This window comes from Solea senegalensis, linkage group LG2 (genome assembly GCF_019176455.1).
Source record: "Solea senegalensis isolate Sse05_10M linkage group LG2, IFAPA_SoseM_1, whole genome shotgun sequence".
Lineage (NCBI taxonomy): Eukaryota > Metazoa > Chordata > Actinopteri > Pleuronectiformes > Soleidae > Solea > Solea senegalensis.
The window spans coordinates 25,156,564-25,171,886 of NC_058022.1; the positions used below are offsets into that span (position 1 = coordinate 25,156,564).

General features: G+C 39.9%; 1 protein-coding gene across 3 annotated transcripts in view; it reads left to right on the forward strand.

The window, feature by feature from the left end:
* The window catches only part of fam184aa (family with sequence similarity 184 member Aa), a 58,411-nt gene that overhangs the window by 19,000 nt on the left and 24,088 nt on the right, over positions 1 to 15,323 (forward strand). For 2 of the 3 annotated variants that reach the window (XM_044018091.1, XM_044018101.1), the window contains exons 2-12: positions 1,143 to 1,220; positions 2,509 to 2,643; positions 3,527 to 3,625; positions 7,349 to 7,555; positions 7,959 to 8,132; positions 8,518 to 8,679; positions 9,177 to 9,312; positions 10,118 to 10,299; positions 10,379 to 10,564; positions 13,812 to 13,934; positions 14,018 to 14,179. In XM_044018091.1, the coding sequence (XP_043874026.1) occupies positions 1,143 to 1,220; positions 2,509 to 2,643; positions 3,527 to 3,625; positions 7,349 to 7,555; positions 7,959 to 8,132; positions 8,518 to 8,679; positions 9,177 to 9,312; positions 10,118 to 10,299; positions 10,379 to 10,564; positions 13,812 to 13,934; positions 14,018 to 14,179 (1,644 nt within the window). The remainder of the gene's footprint in view (positions 1 to 1,142; positions 1,221 to 2,508; positions 2,644 to 3,526; positions 3,626 to 7,348; positions 7,556 to 7,958; positions 8,133 to 8,517; positions 8,680 to 9,176; positions 9,313 to 10,117; positions 10,300 to 10,378; positions 10,565 to 13,811; positions 13,935 to 14,017; positions 14,180 to 15,323) is intronic. The other variant, XM_044018109.1, reaches the window with a different exon arrangement.

Consider the following 15,323-nt stretch of genomic DNA (forward strand, 5'->3'; position numbering starts at 1 on the left):
AAGCCCCAAATCAATAGGCAGTATTGAAAAAAGTAGTAGTGTCGTTAAAATCTTCTCGATATGCATCCCTAGCAGTAACGGGGTTACAGTACATACTCTTCATCTGACCCAGATATTTACCTCTCAACACTCTGTAGACAAGTAGAATAAATATTGCACCAATTGTGGAGCAAATATTAATAAACTACAACAGGCGACGGTACCTCAGTGGTAGAGTGAGTCTTTCAACTTGAAGGTTGTGGGTTGTAGTGTAACTGTAGTGTAAAGCAGCTTTGGGTGTGCTATATAAATACAAACCATTTACTACAGCAGGTTGTTGTGTATGTTCCTTAAGTAATGGACTTGCTCACAAATAAAATGCTGTAGTGACTGCTGCTGTTGCTTGAGCTATAATGAATCACTCACCATGTCCATATTTACAACGCCACCTACTCACCTGGATCATTGACTAACCCTCACAATTTTAATAGTCGAAAATGGGGCAGGGATTAAGACATGTATACCAAGTTTGAAGTCGAACCCACCAAATATTTAGGAGGAGTTGGTTGAAACTTGAACAGTGTGAAAAGTGCAAAAATATGGACAAAACAGTGGTTTGGCATGATACACCTGTCCAGCAAGTTTCATACACTGAGCTTACTCCTACTGCATGCTGTTCCTGGAAACATACTGTTGACCACAAGGTTGTGATCTTTTTAGACAGAGGTCCAGGACCAATGTTAGATTGCAATATTCACAGGTCCTGATGTGCTGTGTGCTCAAAATGAAGTGAAGGAAAACAATAAGAAGAGTACAATGGATATGTGCATCGCTTGGTGCTTGGGCCCTAAACGTCGTCCACATATCAGCTGTCAGCAATTTATAAAGACATCGTCCATAGAGAAACTCTAATTGCCGTGATGTCGTCTTCCTGAATCTTAAAAACCTAAATATTAATCATCCGTTTGAACTTAAGACATGTTGGATACACAAAGAACTGCACCTTTTTTTGCAGTCTCTGGTTGAGACAGACAGGAAGGTACATCTGTGTTTGTGGATAACACTGTCTTTAATCAATTCACCTTAATCATGAGCTGTACTGACTGTTCATTGCAGGATTATTGAATCTTCCATCTGTTTTCCAATCTGCTGTCTGTCTCTAGGTAATTTACGCTCTGAACACCAAGAACGACGAGCATGAAGAGGAAATCGAGTCGCTGAAAGAAGCCCATGAGGACGAGGTATGGTCAGAGATTAATGATCGTGTAGATCAGATATAGTATGTTGTATTTCTGCTTCAAAATATCTGAAAGGTTAAAGACCCTGTAAAGTATAGTAAAATATCACTCCACATGAAAATGTTAATAACCACCTTACCAAAGTTGAGTGATTAAATTTTTTTTTTAATTAAAATTTGTTTTTAGACCGTTTAAGACACTCCAGGGAGAGATGAGGAGGGAGGGAAAATAGACCTGATAATCACTGTAAAGTCATTTTTCATGTCGGGCCTGAGAAGAGAGATGTAGACAGCCGGTTTTAGTCAAAACAAGGGAAAAACAAAGAAAGTTGAATACACACACTTTATGATGTTATGAGGAAATATTATCATCAATTAATATTATTATTAATTGACTAGCCCTGACTTACATCATTTTCACAACCATGATTGACTCCTTGTGCTCTGTGTAGCACCTAGTCATTGAATAAATCTTGTGCAGAAGAGGAGCAGGAGAATAAAAAAGCCTCACTGCTTCTGGTATATTACAGCTCGGACTGGGAGGGCAGTTTATTTGCGCTGGATCAGACAATTCCCAACCACCCACTCAGTAATTCTGCAGCTGCATGTCGCAGAAGGTTTTTATACGGCCAATTTTCTTTCACAGACATAGAATCATCTCACATTCTCCACTGACAAGCAGCGTTGATTCAAGAATCTTATGGCGCTTTTCCACTTTACAGTTGGCACCGAACGATTTAATTTGCCACTACTATTGGCTTGTTTCCACCGGCTCTACTCGCCTCGCCTCGGTGCGGTGAAGTTGTGTTTCCACTACCATAGTACCTGGTACATTTCTTACTACCTGCTCTGGCAAGGTTCCAAGCACGCTGAGTAGGCACTACATGTGACGTCGCCAGACTGCCAGCCACTGATTGGTCAGAGTGCCGTCACAGGAAGAGACGTCCGACACAAGAATCAAGCCGAAATGTAGATCAGTTAAAAATACTTAACAATCCTGAAAGTGTGGGTTAATCTCCAACAACTACCAGGAAAATGTCTAAAATCTCAGTATTTAACAGAGGAGTCTGGTGTGTTTAGCGACAACACTGCTGATCACGACCGGCATCACAAACCGTGCCGCTGTATTTCTGTCCAGTGACTGTGTCAGACCCAGTCACTTTGATTTGGACAAAAAAGATGGGGTGATTGTCGGGTTTGGACAAAACAATTTCGGATAGATGAATCATTTCATTGATGTTTCAAACATCAAAATGCCCTTTTCACAATCTTGACTATTTTTAAATTCTCAGGTCCAGCACATCGTGACAGAAACCAGAGACAAAATCATGCAGTACAAGAGCAAGATGGCTGATGAGGCAGACCTGAGACGGCGACTGGCCAGTCTAGAAGAATCTGTGGAACTCCACGAGCAAATGAAGAGACAGGTTATTCACTGCTGCTGCTGTTTTCACTCCTTATCTTGGAAACATATGAGACTTTATTTTTTTTCTGATTGGCGTCTTTAACAACCCTCATGTCATGTTCCATCATGGATTCTTCCACTGAATTTAACTATAAGCTTTATTAAAGAGGAAAGTTATGTGTCATTTAATGTCTCTGAGACATTTCTGGAGCTTTATAACCTGCTTACTGTCATATGACTTCATGGATATGTACAACTGTGTGTCATCTGCATAACAATGAAAATTTAGTTTACACTACCTACAGGAAGCATGTATAAGGTGACAAGAATTGAACCTTGTGGAACCCCCATTTTTTTTACTCCAGTGGGCAAAGAAAATCCATCATAAACATGAACATTAACAAGGCATCTCTCTCATAAATATGATTTAATCCAGTTTAATGCAGTTATTTTGGTCCCAATAACGTGCGAGTAGCTCATCACATAAATCTTTTGCTACAGCTTTTTCAGGGACTTAAATAAATAAGATGTTAGATAATGGACGATAATTGTTTTTAAGTGGGGGTTTTATTACGGCAACTTTAAAAGACTGTGGCACATAGCCTGTAAATAAAGAGATTTATCTGATACAATATGGGTTTGTTAATTAAAGTTACATAAAACAAGAACATAAACAGTAGATCTTTTATTTTGAAGTGCAGAGAAACAGCTTTATGTAGCCTAAAAATATCAAGATATTATTTATAACCCCTGATCTTATAGAAATATTCATTTGATTTATATTGTGATATGTATCAATATCAAATGATGTAAACATTTCCCCATATTGCCCAGCCCTAGTAACTGGACTGTTTTTGGATGATGTAATGTAAGATAATGTAATGCAGTTGTTCTGTTACTGTCAGGCTTTAGCAGAATTTGAGATGTACAGACAGAGAATGGAGGACTCCCAGCTCTGCACCGAGGCCCAGCACACGCAGAGAGTGGTGTCTATGAGTAGAGAGGTAAGGCTCCACACACACACACACACATACACAGTTCATGCACCTCACCGTTTAAGGAGGTGCCTAAACAAAGCGTGATTCCTAACCCTTAACCATAGCTAGCTAGAGCCTAACGCTAACATAATAATAATAATAATAATCATAATAATAATGCATTTTATGTGTTAGTGCCTTTCCAACACTCAAGGACACTTTACAGAATAAACAATATAATAACAACAATAAAAAACACAACAGGACAACACAGTATAATAGAGTGAAATTAGAGAGTAGGCTATTTTGAACAGGTGGGTTTGAGTCTGGATTTGAAGACGGGAAGAGAGGCAGAGTTGTGGATGTCTGGTGGGAGCAGAGCGGCTGAAAGCTCTGTTCCATGGTACTGAGGCGTGTGGAGGGCACAGTGAGGTGGATGGAGGAGGAGGAGCTGAGGGAGTGGGTGGAGGCGGTGATGTGAAGAAGGTTGGAGAGCTACGGAGTGGTGAGGTTGTGGTTGGCCTTGAAGGCATGCAGGAGGATTTCTGGGGGGTTCTGGGGATGATGGACCAGTTGAAGTTTATGGAGGGATTTGTGAGGGAGACCAGAGAGGAGAGTGTATGTAAGGGAAGGACGGAGCCAATTTATTTTGCGTAGATGGAAATATGCTGACCACGTCATGTTATTGATGGGGGATTGGAATGATAGTGTGCTGTCAAGGATGACACCCAGACTCTTAACCTGAGGGGAGGGGGAAACTGAGGAGCTGTCGATGATGAGGGAAAAACTGTGCGGTGTAGATTTAGTGGCAATAAAGAGGATTTTAATTTGAATTAGATGTAAAATACAATGAAATGCCTCAAGTACAACTCAATAATGTAGGGAAATAGCTTTTAAGTTGATCTTTCGTTCAATATTTAAAGTAAAAGTTTTAATGAGCTGAAGTTGACAGAGTACTGCTATATGTTTTTTGATTTTGTGACACAGCCTGTATGTGTACATTTTACATACTGTATGTTTTTTCTTGGCCTGATGATTCAGCTATGAAGGACCATAAAATACATTATCATAAATAAATAAAAGAATGGATGAATAAATAAATACAACAATAAATGAATACAGGAATGAATAAATAAATATAGAAATCTATACATTTATAAATAAATTAAATAATAAATAACACATTGAAGAAATGTATTTATCAGTTTATTTTAATGACTATTGATTTATTTATTATTTTATGTCTTTCCTGATTGATTGATTTATTCTTTTATTTCTCTATTTCTGTGTCCCATGCTGAGGTAGGAGGGTCTGGCCTCAGGTTAAAGCAGGATTGGTCAGCTAGTGTGTGAACATTCAGTTTGACTACTTCCGCCTTGTTATCCTCAGTGACTCGCGTTTTGTTGTTAGCTTGTAAAAGTTAGAGTTGGTGACATTTGTCTTTTTGTAGCCTTGGTTTATTTTGATGGCATCTTTATTTTACGGTCATTGGCCAACCACTTGGAGAACCCTGCTGCATTCAGTGACGACCATCTGTGTCATCTGTGCTGCAGGCTCGTGTAGGATTGTCCACAATAATTGTTCCTGTGACTTCATCTCCCTTTGCTAAATGAAGCTCATCTTTCAGAATGTAATAGTTCAGTACCACAGCTAGATTCTGTGTTTGGGGAGTTGTCGTTTGTATTTATGATTTTGCTTATTTTCTCATGTAAATGAGAGGACTAACAAGGTCGGTGTTTATGCTCCTAAGGAGGTAAGAAATACACACACACGCACACTGCACTGTACAAAATATATATATTGAAATATTCCCTGCTATAGTCACTGAAACAACAAGCTAAAAATGTACTATTGAATTCAGGTTGGTGATATGTGATGTTAAATCTGCTGCATCTCACGTATCTCTGTTAACACAGATTGGGCTGCAGAGCTGCTTTTGCCTTTGAAAAAGTAACAGAAATAAATATAACATACTTTTAAACGATACGATACTTGGCGTCGGTATCGGACTGATGATACTGGTCAGAGTCACTCGATCGGATATTGGAAAAATAGAAATGTGTATCATGCTAGACTGTAAACCACCTTTTTTGCTGAGTCATATTGTGGGCTGATTTTTTTTTTTTTTAAAGCAAATCCCTACCAGTGAATGCAAAGAAAGTTACCTGACATTACGATTTATTTGATGATATCAAATATGGCTGCAATGATTAATTGATTATTAATCAAGCTTCCCTTAATGTCCTTTACTTGTCTGCTCATGAAAATGAAATTTGTCCTCAGGACCAGCAGCATACAGTAACAGTAATAGTAATACAAATAAAATTCCTAAAACATAATTAATAACAGTAAGTAAGCGAGAAAATCAACATACACACACAAAATAATATATAATAAAAAATTACATAAATTACCATTTAACACAGATGTTAACACAAGGTAATTAAAAATGCTAAAATGTCAACTACTTTTTCTAACTAAATGCATACAATTTTGAATAATTCAATTGGACATGATTTTATTGGGTTTTATCAACGCAAGCATGTAACAACTGATACATCTTGACCTCCTCACAACATGGGTACTTGGGACGTTTTCCAGCGACGGAGCAGGCAGGTGAAGTTCCAGAGAAGTCTGAGAAAAGACTTTTTTGGTCATTTGCATTCTAACATACAGCCGTGAACATGTCTGCTCTTCAGTGCATGTCTGAAAACACCTTCAGAACAGCAAGGATCCTGTCGCTGGTCTTGTCTTTTTTGTTTGACGCTTTCTTCCAGGACCACAGAAAAAAAAACATGGACTCAGTCCAAGTGCTGTTACCTATTTATGGTGCGTTCCATTTGTAGTCGGAACTCGGAATTTCCAAGGTCATGGGGCGTTCCAAAAATGGAGCAACCTCACCCACTCCGACTTGGCTGCACCATACAAACACTGCTACTTATATAGCACTTTTTTAGTAGTAGGAAACAATGGCTAGCCTGAGATTAGCCTGAGATTAGTCATTGTTTCCGGCTTCTGAACTGGAACACGTTGAACTCTGGGGTGATGGCACCCCCAGTTCTGAAAACCGAGTTCCGATGTAAATGGAACTCGGAAATGCAGCATTTACACCACGTTTGCCTGATGGAGTGATTTGTGTACCTTTTTCTGACAATCATACAGAATATCATGTTTTATCACGCCATGTCACGTCATACATACCATGATGACATAGTATCATCCACACCTGCTTTAGTGGAGTCTGATGGCAGTGGGCACAAATGAACAGCTGAAGTGCATTTTACGGGAATGAGCTGGCGGCTGAGTGAGCTCAGCTCATCCTCACTTCATTTTTGTCTGGATTGGTCAGCCTTTGCTTTGGTCTGGTCCCTCGTCTTCCTCTCTGCCTCTGCCTTCACACTGTTTTGTCTTGTTTGCCTGGTCTGGCTAAAGAGAATGCCTCTTTAGCAGCCTGAAATCACATGACATCACACCTCCTGCTGCATTTTTATATATTTTTTCACACCTGTTTGTCAGATTGATGCAACATGTTTTTTTAGCCACCGTTTACCTGTGTAGCTATAGCTGTAGTACTAAGTACTAAGTTGTATTGACTTAAAGCAAAGCAGAAGAATTCCATATGTTCTAATGATCACAGAGGGATCATGAAGAGATGCTATGGGCGTTTAGCTTGGCAGGGGTAGAGATTTGTTCGGCAGCCACACATCAACAACTCAAACGGAAATAGAAAATGTTTCGTGGTTTCAATAGGTGGAGGAGATGCGTCGGGATTTTGAAGAGAAGCTGCGGGTGTTCAGCCAGGCTCAGGCCCAGTTTGAGGCGGATAAGCGGCGAGCGCTGGAGGAGCTGAGGGCCATCCACCGCCAGGAGGTGGAGGAACTCCTCAACAACCAGCGGAACCAGAGCGCCACGTCCACTGAGGACCAGGAGAAACTGGCCGAGCTTCATAGACAAGAGGTGGGATAAGAGTGTGCGAGAGAGACGAAAGATAGATGTGACTTTTGGAGTTTAGGGTGCGTTTATACAGCAAGTTACCTGATGGGGTAGTTGCTGTTTTAGAGGCTTTGGAATGAAAACTGACAAAATGTAGGTAGGTTGTTTCGTTGTTGCACTTGGCTTTTCAGTATAAAGTAAAACGTGAAGTGGTTATATTCTGACTATGGACCTTTGTTGCATGTCATCCCCTTATTTTTCTTCTCCCATTTTTTTTCTTTTGTATCAACTATTTCCTCTTTAATTTAACAGACAAACCCTTAAAGAAGTAGAAAAGATTCAGTCAATATATTGGCATCTTAATGACTACTTATCACCTCTGAGGAGAAGAAAAGCTCATTTTGCATACGTCCATCTCTCTGTGTAGGTGGAGGCATTGATGGAGAGGGTGGAGGAGCTCACGAAGGACAAGGTCCGTCTGGTGGAGGAGTACGAAGCCAAGCTGGCCAAAGCTCAGGAGTACTACGAGAGAGAGCTGGAGGCCATGAGGAGGACACACCAGCTGACCACAGAGAACCTGCTGGCCTGGAAAAGAACTGAGGTAGAACCAAAACACGGAGTCACACAAAGAAAGGTGTTAAAGTAAAGCAGGGGTTGGTTATTTCAGCTTAAATCACAATGATCCAATGTCTCAATAATGATATTTATGGCAATATTTCAAAGAATTTCTAAATAAAAGTGGAAAAATACATATTTCACAATAAAAATGCATTTTGATGCATCTGTAAATAAAGATTTTACATTATTTTACAATCTTACTTTTTTACTTACTTTTTACATTACCTACCACACAGTCATTTTCTAGATTTTTTTTCAACACAGCTACAAGTGTTGATAGTCTTCCACAGCCGTGTGTGTGTGTGTGCGTGCGTGCGTGATACATTCACATGTCACAGAAAATGCTGTAATTTTCCACTCGTGTTAAGGTTGAGCTCCGCAAGGAATTCCAGGCTCAGGACGCAGCGCTGCAGCGTTCGCTGTCCAAACTGCGGAGTGAGCTTCAGAAAGCTCAGGAAGAGGCGCGAGAGAACCGGGACAAAACCAATAGACTGCAGACGTCGCTGGTCAACGCAGAGGGAACCATTAAGGTGCGTATGCATTCAGTGGGTGCATGAACATGATAATATACACTCAATACAAGAAAAATAGTGGGGGACACATGGAACCTGAAGTTATGTTATATGAGCACCTGCTTAGCAATGCAAAGCAAGGGAGAATCTATTGTTATTTTCCGGGCTTCTTTTCTTTTTCTATTTTTATTACAATTGTTCCCCACAAAATGTAAATACTATACTATAGGTTGTTTTTGGGTTGAATGTTAGTCAAAAAATGTGGTCAATTGGATGAAGAATTGTTACTGAAAACAGATAAAAGCTAAAGCTTTAGGGCAGAAAGTGTTTTGCAGTAATATCTAATCAGGAAACTGAATGCAGTGAGCACTGATTGCCCTGCAGGCAAATCTGCTGAGCAGGAAACGCTGGGTAGGTTCATGTCGGAGAGATATGACTCTCCGGTGTTTAAAAGTTTAAACTGAATTTGTTTCCGATTGTCTCTTTATGTCTCTGTTTGATTCCATGTGCTGCAGAACCTGCACAAGCAGCTGGAAGAAGCCATCCAGGACGGAGAGATCTGGGTGATGCAGCTGAAGGACACAGAGTACGAGCTGGAGAGCAGCAGGGAACGAGTTCAACAGCAGGCAACTGAAATTCTCCACAAAGCCAGTAAGACACAAATACACTGTGTTTATATAAAGGTGTTTGACATGTCTTTTAAAAGGATATTTCCATGTTTATGACCATTCACATACTGAGCGTCTCTGTGTTACCGTTTCTTACCATGAATATGCAGACAAATGGCTCCTGTCAAATCAAATCCAATCAAAATTTGTTTGTATACCTTACCTTCTTATAGAGAGAGAGAAGAGAAGACAACAGCTCACACAATGAGCAATGGGTGAGGGGGACAGGAAGAGGGGAGAGGAAAGGAAAGAGGGAGGTGAAGTAGAGACCAGGAGCAGATATCAGTTTGGTAACATTGGTCAGTAAGGTCAGTCCAAAAACATGCAGATTAGGAAAATTGGACACTCGGAATTGACTGAGTGTGAGAGTGAATGTCTCTTTGATTGGCCCTTGGATGGACTGCTGACTGGTTGTGGGTTGCATCACCAGCACAATCCTCATGTGCTGCATAAAGCAGTTTATACTGATACAAATTTTAATCATAGCATAATAAAGACGACCATACTTCTACCACTAATAATAATAGCCTCACAACTGGATCTGGATCCTGTAGCCCAGGAGTCACAGGGACCTGCAGAATGAGGACAGAGAGAGAGAGAGAGAGAGAGAGAGGACGGGGAAAGGACAGACTAGGGGAGATAAAAAATAGGGTTAGTGTCATGTAATAATGTGATAAGGTTGTGGAACCAGCCTGTTTATAAAATCATTGCATCCACTTTGAGAGTCTCTTAATCCATTCATTTGTCATGAAAACTATTTAATACATATGTTCTCCTTCTACTCTCAGGTCAGATTGGCTCTCTGCAGGCCACGCAGATGGCCCATGAAGCAACCATCAGGAACCTGGACCAGGAGCAGAGTCGGATTAAGGAGAAGATCAGCAGACTGGAGGAGGAGAGGGAGGCTTTACTCAACCAGAGCCAGGCCTCAAGTGAACAGCACAAACAGCAAGTCATCAAACTAGAACAGGTATTTTTGACTTTTCTTTGATGCCACACCAGTCACTCGTCTTTGCCAGGTTGAAGTCAACCTCCCCTCTCCTTGTTAGTCGCTGCGTGAAGAGCACCAGGGCTACGAGAAGGAGCTCTCCAGACTCAGGACACACTTTGAGGAGGAGAGGCTTCGCTTCAAGGAGGCGCAGGTGAGAGCGATTGAGGAGATGGAGGAGAAACACCAGGCCATGAGGGAGGAGGCACTGCAGGAGAAGGAGGAGGAGAAGGAAGTCCTATTGGCGGTGAGTTAGAAGATTCAGTGTTTCCGAGATGTGTAATTTGAAAACAAGGTGGTGAGGGTGACTCAGTGGAAAAATCCAATATTTGCTAATTATTTTTCAAGTGATATTTACTCCATCATCAAAAAGGAGCAAATATAATATCAGAATTATTTCTACTCATGTCTCTATGAAGATGATGAAAATGTTGAATTACCAAGGAGAACAGAGGCAACATCAGACGTCTTTGTTGCACAGCAGGATGCTTCCTCGTATTCTGACCAGCAGCTTGCCATGGCTGATACATATGGTCTTTTGTCTAATGACCATAACATATTTCATTAGAACCTGCATGACACAAACTATGTCTGGAATCATCTGCTCTTGGTTCTGATTGGCCTTCCTGGCAAATATTAAAGACTATAGCATTATCTTGGAGCCAAACTTGCCTAGAGCATAGTTTCTACATCTCCTTTCAGTGGGAGTTAGATTTTGTTAATGTCACAGGATTCCAGATATACAATTTCCAGAGTTTTGAAAAAATATGAAAATACTATGAGTAAAAAATAATAACAGTTTTTGTTTGTATTGTCATTTAGTATGGTTCCTTCTTTCCCACATAAGACCTAACATATAGCCCCATCATTCAATTTAAAGCTTCAGTATAAAATATATATATCAGGGCTGGGACTTTATCGCGTTAATTGCGATGAATTAATTACAGAAAATATAACGCAACAAAAACAATAACACATTGCACAAGTTCCCGGCCCGTAATACTGATGCACAGGACACAACACGAGAGAAATGGAAGACAATGAGAAGCATGATAAGAAGTTGTTTACTTTATGTTACCACTCACTGATGAAAATAACACAAATTTTTGTTTAAGCTCATTTATGTGTCTATTCATGGGTTTTGTCATATACCAAAATCCATTTAAATTGAAAAATATTGCTTCTCGTGTCAAATATTGATATGCAATTAATTGAGATTAATTACACACTAAAATAGCAAAATAAAATAGCAACTGTATCTTACAGGCACTTTTTTTAGCTGAGTGTATCAAAGCCTCTTTCACTGTTAGAAAAAAAATCTATCACCTGCTCAGCAGAGTCGTTCTCTTGTGGTTTGACTATTTTAAGATATTTGGACTCGGTTCACGTAGGAAACGGAGCCAGAGATTATTTATTTGTTGTCTTATCTGCTTCGTTAACTATTTATTGGAACTAGATTTGCTCGCAAAAGCGTACTGAACTCGATTTACACGAACTGCACAGTGACAAAAACACAAGTGGACATAGATGTACCTCCATTCCTATGCAGCAACAACATTAAATAAGTTCATCTAGTGACGTTATGTACTGATCCAGGTGCAAAACTTGACTCTTTCTAATCACCAGATTACAGTTAAAGTTGTAATTGATGAGGAGCACTTGTCCCCCCCCCACATTCATCCCTTAGAGCACATTACACCCCATTTATTCACACTCATGTGAATCCACCTGCACTTGCCTAACAGTTAGCCAAGTGCAGCTAAGCAGCTAACAATCCCATTCATTCTGGATCTCCTTGTTGACATCCAGTCTAAATGATTTAGTGTCGAGGCCTGGAAGCAAAATGATACTGAAATACTGTTCCCTCACATTGCTTTGTCCCCAATAATCTATGAACTATTCCTTTAAAATGACGTCTTTTTTGTCTCTCATCCCATCCTACTCCTCTTTCAAAACACGCCATTGCTTTCAGTGCCGTTTGAAGCTGACCGCTAATTGGCTGATTATCATTGACATTGTGTGAGCATGTGGGCGTGTGTTTAAACATTCCCTGGATGAAAGAGCAAGAGCGGATTAAAGCGGAGGCGGGGAATATTACGTAAGCCAGAGCTGTGCCTCGTCATCTTTAGGTCCATGTCTGTTTTTATTTGAAAAACCAAGATTTAGTTTTATATTCCTATATTTTTTTTTTGCATTTAAACTCTTATCGCTGTCAGCAGAACATTTCTAAACTGAGGCAATTAAATAACTATTTCCACAAATTGCTTATTCACTGCTATTAACTGAGAGCCAGATAAGAGTAGCAGCATTTTCATTATCTTTTACTCCAACGATTATTTCCTTGCTAAATTGTTGGCCACGATAATACAGAGAAATAGAGGGAGAAATGTCTTCTTCTTCTACTACTTATAATAATTGCTGGCAGGAAGTACACTGAGAGGTGAAAGTTCTCCACCCCCTTCTTCTTCACATTTTTTTTCTGCTCCACAGAAAAAAAAAGTCATTACTAGATAGCCATTGCTCCTAGAAAACTACAACAAGCACGTTTGTTGACATGTTTTCCGTCGCTCTGCATACGTCATCTGGATCATTGGTCGTTGGTCTGTCCAATTGCATACAGATGGGAGGTGACTACACCCTCTCCAGTCTCATACTCAGTCTCAAATTAGATTGTGGCTACATAGATGTCTTGTTTTATCCAAATTACAATAATATGAGTAAAAGAGAGAGAGAAAAAAAAGGAAAACCTCATGTTTGAGAAGCTGAACCTCTCATTCCCTCCTTAAAATATATGAAAATATTAATTCAAAGTAGAAAATCACATTATGAGTTTTGTGGACTATCTGATAGTAGCATAGTAGGGTCTGATATGCTTGGTGTGTTTGTTTATCAGCTTTTTGTTGCCATTCGCTGAAAGTGAAAAAGGATGAACTCACTGTGAGCTGCAGAAATGTGTCTCTGTGGATGCTGTGATGTTTATCCACTCGTACGACATAGAGTGTGACGTCTTATCTACAAATGTAATACAAACTGAGCACAATGGGGCTTTTTTTTATTTTTGGAGAATACATCCACTGAGATGTGAGGGATGAATAGAAAAGAGAGACTACATTTAAAGAAAGGGAAAAAAGAGGAAAGAATTTCAGAAGGTGAAATCAGAGTGGCTGAGAAAGATATTGCTGTGGTGATGAGGATTATAGAAAGCGGTTGTTTTCTTTTCTTGAGATGGCCTTTAAAGTTTAAATGAAGTGTCTTGTGTGTCTACGCTTCACATAAGACACAAACAGGATTACCTCTTCTCCTCCTTATGAAGATTATACTGCTATGGTTTATATTTTAGGAGAAACTCATTTTGAAACTGTATCCTTGTTTCTATAAAATGATTTATGATTTTAGTCAATAATTCAAAGGTTTTTTGGTTGCTTTTTTAACATATACCATGGGTGAGTGCAGCACCTTTCTAACTGTCCTTCCTTCCTTCTACTTCTTTTTAGAAAATTAGTCAGGAGTTTGAGATTAAGCGTCTGTCACTGGAGGAGCAGCGAGATCGTCTCCAACAGCAGCTGGATAACTTGAAGGAGGAACTCTCGGCCAAACTCAACATGGCCAATCAGGAGGTAGGACACATTTTACATCTATTTTTGATGGAAACGGACTGATGTGCTCTTCTGTTTGCTGACCATTCTGGTCATGTGGTCAGGTGTCCCACCTGCAGGAGCTGGTGAGGGAAGGGCAGCAGAACCTGGGCTCAGCTCAGTCACAGATCACCTGTCTGAAGGAGACGCAGGAGAAACTCAAGGTAGAACTGGACGCAACCAGAGCACGAGTCCGAGAGACCAGTAATCTGCTGACTGACCTGCAGGTGAGCTAAAAACCTAGATAGAAATAATTTCTTCATGTCACTTGAATTTAGATCATACCATGTACTGCTAAATTCCAGAAGTGACTCTATGCCATGTTGTTTTGTCCCAAATGATAAGCACTATCACAAACTTTACAGATACCAATAACAGCTTTCAACTCTTTTCAAGCTCTTTCAAAAAATAGGGATGTCTCGATCGGATACTACGATACTTGTCTTTGCCTAGATAGATAAGACTTTGAGAGAAAGAGAAAGATGAGCAGACTCCTGCTGTCAGGCTACAGGTAAAGAAGAAGAGGGCAACTGTTTGTGTACAAGATGCTGTTAAAGTACGTTCAAAAACTGTAAAAAGTACTTACTTAGTTTGATACCAGAGCGTTTATGTTAATATTCTGTACAAACGCTGATCACTGATGAGTGCTAACCTGCTTTGACTTCCACTAAAGCATGTGTGAAGCACGTGGAAAACTCTGCATCTGTATAAGATTGGGGTCACTGCCGATCTCGATACTCGATGCTTGAGATCGGGATCAGGACATCCTTACCAAAATCATCACGCACTCACTGTACAGCAGACAACTGGAGAGCGGATGAGGAAGAAGGATGGTTGAAAGCAGGGAAAGAGTGAAATACAGGCAGCTCTGAAAGGCAGCTGTGAAATAGTGATGATGAGGCTATTGTGAGTTGAGTGGTGCTGTGCTGGTATGAGCGAGGAAGGTGACAGGAAGAGTGTGTGTGTGTGTGTGTCACAAAAAGAGATCTCAGTCATCTCAATGATATTGTAAATTGCAATTATTTTGATCAGGATAATCGTGACAGGAAGTGTTCATATCATTCCATGCTGAACTGTTTTCATTGTAGTGGCTGTGACTAGTGATGGGACAATATATGATGTTATTGCTCGTCGTGATAAAAAGCACTTATATTTTTATATTGTTGTTATCTTGTGAATGGAGAAAAATATGAATATTTCACGTGAGTGACTTGAAAATCCTGCCTAGCTGACCAACATACAGTCCTTATTTTTTTAACGTGCCACAATAGGGAGTTGCATCTTTCCTCATGACTTATTATGATCTTATTCAATTATTATATATATGTATATTATATATAATATAATATTTATATTATATACATTATATAT